This window comes from Echinops telfairi, unplaced genomic scaffold (genome assembly GCF_000313985.2).
Source record: "Echinops telfairi isolate 266 unplaced genomic scaffold, ASM31398v2 ScPeMD7_655;HRSCAF=1070, whole genome shotgun sequence".
NCBI lineage: Eukaryota > Metazoa > Chordata > Mammalia > Afrosoricida > Tenrecidae > Echinops > Echinops telfairi.
Window position 1 is genome coordinate 24,747,548 of NW_022104553.1, and position 7,200 is coordinate 24,754,747.

Sequence of the window (7,200 nt, forward strand, 5' to 3'; positions counted from 1 at the left end):
CCAAGAGCTTTGTAAAAAGTAACAAAAAGTGAATGTCAACTGGTCTTGAATGACGTGGTAAGGCCAAGCTGACACCTGGTGGTTCCAGGATAGAATTCTCACAGAATTCCAAGAATTTCCACGGTGGAATTCTCCAGCCCTCCAGACTGGGGACTTGGTTTTGAGTTCACCAGGAGCGCAGCTGCCACCACCTGGCTGTGTCTGGACGGCTGCTCTGAGGCTGGACAGGGTTTGATGGAGCTATCAGACTATGGCAGACGAGGAAGAAAGGCCTGGTGATCTACTGCCCAGAATCAGCCACAGACACAACCAGGCTGTTCTGTTGTGCATTAGCGTGTACATTTTCTCACTTTCCTGCCTACCGCTTTCAGAGCAGTTGGTGCTGGAAGCCAGGCGCCCTCTAACGCTTCAGGTCTGAGGGATGTGGAAACCACTGGTTTTCCATGGTCCAGTAGACCACTAGACCAATAGTGGTCATTCTGTCTTTCTTTCTTTTTACCCTCACTTTTTAATAGTTTTATTGGACCATGTCTTTTGATTTTCAGTACTCTTCCTTCCTCCGGACAGAGGGAGAACAATAATTGTACCTTAGCTGCTCACGAACTTAAAAACCAACAACAACCCAGTTGTTATTCACCCAAGTCAGAGAGACAGAGAGACAGAGGGAGATGCACTGGTCCAGCGAGGAAAATGGCCACGAGGGGCCCCTTACCTGTGAGAGGCCCAGGTAGATGGAGACAGTCTCCGATATGTAGAGAAACTTCCCCTCCTGGTTCAAGGCAAAGACGAAACCGTCCAGGGACTAGAGAGGGGAAAGACAGAGAACGATTAGGGGAGGGCCAGGCGCCCATCTGTCCAGCTGACAAGTTGTGAGAGAGGATCAGAAACCTGTGTCTCAGCATGTGATGGACTGTTTGGCGGAGAGGGGGACTTCCAGTGGGCCGGTGTGGGAGCAGGGGGCTCCGAGCCTGATTGGATGAGAACGGATGCGGAGGAAGTGGCTAAGTGCATGCATGCAATTCCTCATAGTGGCCACCAGGCGGCAGCAAAGAGTAACAGGCAGGGAAGGCGCCTCACCTGCAAGATGTGTCCTCCCAGGTGCTGCTCGAAGACATCTGAGACCAGCGCCAGCGAGGCCCTCCTGGCTGGGGCTGAAGCAGAGGGGTGGGGGTTGGGGTGAGGCCAGGGCCTGGGGGTTTTGAGCAGGTCCCCTTAAAAGCTGCCCTATAAATCACCCCCTTTACGCCTTTAGTCTCGGCATGTTGGAGACCTAGGGCCCCTCCAGAAGGCGCCCTGGTAGTACAGTGGATTAAATGTAGGGCTGTGAACCAAAAGGATGGCAGTTCTCAACCATCAGCCACTCCAAGGGGGAAAGACGAGGCCGTCAGCGTCTGGGAAGATTTACAGCCTTAGAAACCCTAAGAGTAAGAATCAACCACATGGGTTAGATTGGGTGGATTAGATTGCTGTCAGGGCCTGTGGCAGTTACATAATCTCCTGTCAATTTGAGCGAAGGGGTGGAGTCTAGCCTGTCAATCAGGTCGCAGCTCGACGACCTCATTTGGAGGCACGGAGGAACTAACTAGCTCTCTGGAGGGCAGACCCAGTCTCTGTGCCTTCCCTTTCATGTGGAGACGCTCCAAGAGCTGGAGGAGACACGTGGAGACCTGAGCTAGCGTTGAGATGCTTCCACTACCACTGGTTCCACAAGACCTTCTACCCACTGGCCTGTGACCTTCCTGCATTCGGCATCATTGCATGTACCGCGTGAGTCTAGAAAGGAATTTATGGACTATTGTCGGACATATGAGCTAATATTGGACTTATGGACTTGATCTGGAGTGAGCTGGGATGTTTTCTCTATATACAATCGCTCTTTTATATAGCGCTTTCTTATACACATAGGATGGCCTCTGGATTTGTTTCTCTAGTCAACCCGGACTCAAACAGGGTCCTTAGGTCCTGCAGGGTGGTGGTAGTGGTGGTGGGTGGGGGGAGGAGCTAGAGGTAGGGAGGGGCAGAAGAGGAATAGATGGGAAGAATAGGGAGACAAATAGAGAAACTGAGGCACACATGGGACCCACCAAGCGATGCAGAAAGGAATTCATTCATTCATGTTGCATTCATTCATTCAGCCAGCAAGCAAATACTCCTGGGTGCTAGGCCCTAGATTGGGGACACAGAGCTCCAGCCTTGCCCACATGATGCTCCCAGGACAAGGGACGTGGTAACAGAGTTGTCCTGTGTGACTGGTGCCAAGAAGAAAGACTAGGGGAGGTTGATGGGACACATAGAATCATGGGAGACACCGCCCACGGCCAGAGCCGTTGGATCTCAGCCCTGAAGGGCAAGAAGGGAGCGGGGAGGAGACTGATGGAGCGGGAAGACGGAGGCAGACAAAGACTTGGGGTGACAAACAGAGACACAGTGAGATGGAAGGAGGAATGAAGATGGAAACTCACTGCTATGCCCTTGTCACCAGAGTGGACTACTCCAAGGGTGTGTGCGTGTGTGTGTGTGTGTGTGTGTGTGTGTGTGTGTGTGTGTGTGTGTGTGCTGGGGCCTAGGCTGGCTGTGATTTCTTTACTTTATTTTTAAAATTAATAACTCATTTTATTGGGGGGTCTCACATATATTATCACAATCCATAAGTCAATTCTAGCAAGCAAATTCGAACAGATGTTGCCATCAATTTCAAAACACTTTCTTGGTGAGCCCTTTGATACCAGCGCCTCTTTATTCCCTCCCTCCCCCACCCTGCCACCCCCGCGAACCCTTAATATATTCTACTATTATGGTTTTTTTACATATCTTACACAGTCCGACAGACCCCTTTACGTACAATTCTGATATTATTCCCCCTCAAGGGGGGCTGTGATTTTTATGGAAGCCGATTGCCAGGACTTTCTCCCGCGGTGCTACGGGGAAGGATCAAACTGCCAACTGTTTAGGTTAGCAGTCCAGAACAAAGGAATGCTGGCGGGCGGAGGGGGGTGCCGGTTGGGTTGGGACCCACCAGTCACTCTGAGGGAGAAAGATGAGACGTCTGCTCCCGTCAAAGCGACAGTCTGGGAAACCCACAGGGGCAGTTCCACCCCCACGTATAAGGTCGTCTTCAGTCTGAATCCACGCCATCGGTGGCGGTGGGTTTGTTTGTTTAGTCTAGTACAAACCATCTGGGGGACCTGGGGGCTTTGGAGAGAGCAAGAGACACAGAGACATTGAGCCAGAGATAAGGCAGAGATAAACCCCCCGGCCTGGCTGTCTAGAGGAGTCCGACTGACTTAGAGTAACCCTCCTCTAGGGCAGAGTAGACAGCCTCCCGTGGTTTCCGTGGCTGTCAGCCTTAAACCCAAGCAGACTGCGTGTTTCCTCGCGGCTGGTGGGTTCAAATCGCTGACCTTCCGGGCAATGCTTAACCCACTGCCCCACCAGGTCTGTGCTTGAGACGGGGATGGGGGGAAGAATATAGATAGATGGGGAAGAGAGAGAGAAACAAAGTAGAGGGTGGAGAATGGGGCAGAGACACAGCCCCCTGACCCATCTCGAACAGGGGACCCTCAGACCTCATCCTGGGGCCCCCACGCTGCTCGGCCTCAACAGAGACCCCTGGGTCCCGGATACCCCCTCTGGAGATCCAGACACTCCAGGGAAGCCGAGGGGAGACGGGTGCCTTGGAGGGCCCCGGGAAAATCGAGTTCCTGCAAGGCTAAGAGCCCAAGGTCTGATGCCAAGACCCAGTGCTTGCTGAGCCTCCCTCGCTGGGTGCCCTCAGACCAGTCCCTCGCCTCCCTGGGCCTCAGTTTCCTAATCTGTCACATGGTTTTGCGGGGCGTCAGCCTCAGGCTGCTAGGAGCTGCAGGGCCCTGCACAGACAGGGGTCGGTGCCCCCAGCAAAGTCCAGAGGACAATATTGTGATTGCGACAGTTCAGCACACCTGGCAGGCGGGCAGTGGTGGGCGACTTCGACCCCGCCCCTCCGGAATCCGAGCTCCGCCTCCCGCGGTGCCTGCCCCGCCCCTAACGTGAAGCCCCGCCTCCTCCCAGGGGGTTGCTGCCTGTGACTCGCTTTTACCCATTCTCCCCCCAACTCCCCGCCCCGCCGGGAGCGCCGGGAACAATAACAGGGGAGGGGGAGGGAAGGGGGGAGGGGAGGGGCCCCCAAGATGCGCAGTGAAGCAGCCGGGTGACAGGAGGGAACAATGCTGCTTGCTAATTGTCGCAATTTTCTCCTGTCATTTTTGCTAATTCCTTCATTTTCCCTCTCTAGGGATCAGCCAGGGTCAGACGGAGCCGCTGCAATTAACAGCGTTAATGGGCGCCGTGGGGGGATGTCGGGGGGCGGGGGGAAGGGCTTCGGGATCCACGGTTCCCCAAACACTGGCCCGCCTCCCTCCGGCCTCCCACACCCCCCAGGGCTGGGGACCCCCTGAAGTTTGTCACCACCACTGACTGCCAGTAAGCAGTATCCCAGCCTCTCCCCGCTTCCCCAATCCGCCAACTTCCGGGCTCCTCCCGCCAGCACCCCAGCTCCTGGTCCCCCAGTCACCCCTTGGGTCTTCACTCTGCCCAGGGCTGCCCCCCATTCCCTACGTCTGGGCCCCCAGCGTCTCGCAGTCATTCCCCAAGTGAGTCCAGAGTTTCTCGTGTGCCTGAGTCGCCCAGGGGATGGACAAAACTGTGGCAGGGGGAATGTGACAGAGGCAGGGGGCACCCAGGGATATCACAGCAGGGCATTGGGGGGCAGACTTGGAGGAAGCGACCAGGTGGAAGAGAGGGAGTCTGAGGGGCAGAGAAGAGGACTAAGAGGCAGAGATAGGTTCAGGCCAGAGAAGTGGGGGGAACAAGAGCGGAATGATTTTCAGGGTCTTAATGGTCCTGAAAAGACTGGTAGTGGGGGTGAGGGGCTGGACTTGCTTTAGGGGGGCACTGGAATCCCCCTATCCTCAAAGAACCTAGAGCCCTTGATTCTGGTAGGTGGGGGGGACGGGTGTCAGGGACCTTGGGCCTATACTTTCCCGTTCCTGAGAGCAGGCAGGAGGCACCTGAGCCCTCTGTACCTCCACCTTCTAGAGGTTCTCCACCTTCCTCATGCCGAGACCCTTTCAGACAGTTCCTCATGTTGTGGGGACTCCCCAGCCATAAAATGATTTTCGTTGCTACTTTATCACTACTGCTACTGTGATGAATCAGGCGAGCCTTGTGGGAAGAGTCGTTCGACCTCCAAAGGGGTCTCGACCCACAGGTTGAGAACCGCTGTTGTAGCGTTCCTAGCGCAGGTCTAACGGCCCCTGCCCACACGGAGTCACCTGAATCCACCCACCACCCTCCTGGGCCTCTGTCGTCACCTCCCCACAGGCTCACTGCACCTCACTTCATGCTTTCCCCTCTGGAGTGTTCCCTGTGCAGTAGAGAATCACACCCCCGCCTCCTCGCTGCCACCCCTCCTCTGCTCCTGGCTCACCTGGGCCCCAGGGTTTGGGTCTGGCCCAGCTCACCTCCTGCCCACTTCACCCCTTGCCAGACACCCTGGCCTCAAGCAAAGCAGAGTCTGGCCACCCCAGGGCCTTTGCACCTTCTGCTGCTCCTCCTCCAGCTTCCTCCACACCTGAGCTCCAGGGTCACCTCCTGATGAAGGAGGAGGCCAAGCATGACTTGGGCTCCAGGAGGGTGGCCCTCCACCCCTCACCCAGTTCCACTTCCACCCCCACTGGCATCACGCTGGTCCCTATAAGACCGGCTAACCACCCCCCTACTCCCCCCCCCTTGAGTTTCTGGGACTGTAAAACTCTTTATGGGAGTAGAACACCCCATCTTTCTCCCACAGCAGGGTGGCCCATGGTTTCAAATCACTGCCCTTGCCCCCCCACGGATGCTCCCTCCCTATATTCCATAGTAGCCAACAAATATTTCTGGAGCCCTTGCTGGCTCTGTGGGTCAGGCCACAGGGTCCAGCGTTCAAGGTCTGGGGGAGAAAGATGGTGCTGTTCGCTCCAGGAAATGCGTTCCAGCCTCCGAAACTCAAAGAGGCAGCTCCGTTCTGTCCTGTAAGGTGTCAGAAGTCTCTGGCTTTGTTCGCATTAGCGAACTTTGGACGACGATTCCGCCCGCCCCTTCCCTGAAATCCGCACTAGGAATCTCGCAGGAGCCCTGAACCAGCTGAGTGCCGGACTAAGTGAGTCCCAGTTCTAGCCCACACAGCGGCCCGTGGGAGAAAACCCAATAAAGGTCACAGCGTGGTGCACGCTCGGAGACAGTCCCTCTGGCACACAGGGTCTCTGTGTGTTGGAAACAACTCCGTGGAGTGTCAGCGGTCGGGAAGAGCAGGGAAGATGAAGGGAGAAAGGACAACGGGGAGGCTGGGGGAGGGGGGCCTGGGAAGAAGAGCTGATACCAAGAGCTCAATAGCCAATAAATGTCTAGAGAAGAATGATGGCAACATATGTACAAGCAGGCCTGATACAATGGATGTATGGATTGGGATAAAAGTTGTAAGAGCCCTCAATAAAAGGACCTGTTAATTAAATATATATATATAATATTCATATTATATATAAATATATAAAAATCATTCTATATAAAGTTTTATAATAAATTTTATTTTATTATAAATATTATTTATAATAAAATATTATATATAATAAATATTGTTTATATATATATATATATATATGGAGCCCTGGCGGAAGGTGGAAGGAAGGCTGACCAGATAAGCTGACATTTTGAAGGGAGGGAGTTTCTGGGGGTGGGAACGGAATCTGCACAGACTCCCAGGTGCAGCTAAACTTCTCCACAGAGCAGCAAAGAGGCCAACGTGCTTGAGGTGGGAGCGGTTGGCGAACAGAGAGAGCTAGTTTAAGGGCGGATGGGATTAGGAAGGGGGGAGCCTGAGGGGTGGGCGTGGTTGAGCATGGGCTAGGTGCCCACCCTGAGCACAGGGACTGTGTCCTTTCTCAGCTGGGTCCCCAGCACCCAGAAGGGCACGCCTGACATCGAAGAGCTCATGGGTGTTTGTTGAATGAATCATGGGCCCTCCCCAGACTCAGAGGCTGGGTTTCCCACATCCATGGCCCCATTTGCCAGGTGGGAGACGGAGGCCAGAAGCGAGGAGCTGGGGAAACAGAGACAAGGCTCGAGTTGTCAGGAGCTTGGATCCACAATCTCTGCCCACGGAAGCAGCAGCCAAGAGATCAAAATGTG

General features: G+C 54.6%; 1 protein-coding gene across 1 annotated transcript in view; it reads right to left on the minus strand.

The window, feature by feature from the left end:
* NPAS1 (neuronal PAS domain protein 1) overlaps positions 1-7,200 on the minus strand; it is a 21,105-nt gene that overhangs the window by 6,221 nt on the left and 7,684 nt on the right. The window contains exons 3-4 of the mRNA XM_004710606.2: positions 1,078-1,151; positions 713-802 (exon numbers count right to left, since the gene is read on the minus strand). Coding sequence (XP_004710663.1) covers positions 713-802; positions 1,078-1,151 — 164 coding nt within the window. The remainder of the gene's footprint in view (positions 1-712; positions 803-1,077; positions 1,152-7,200) is intronic.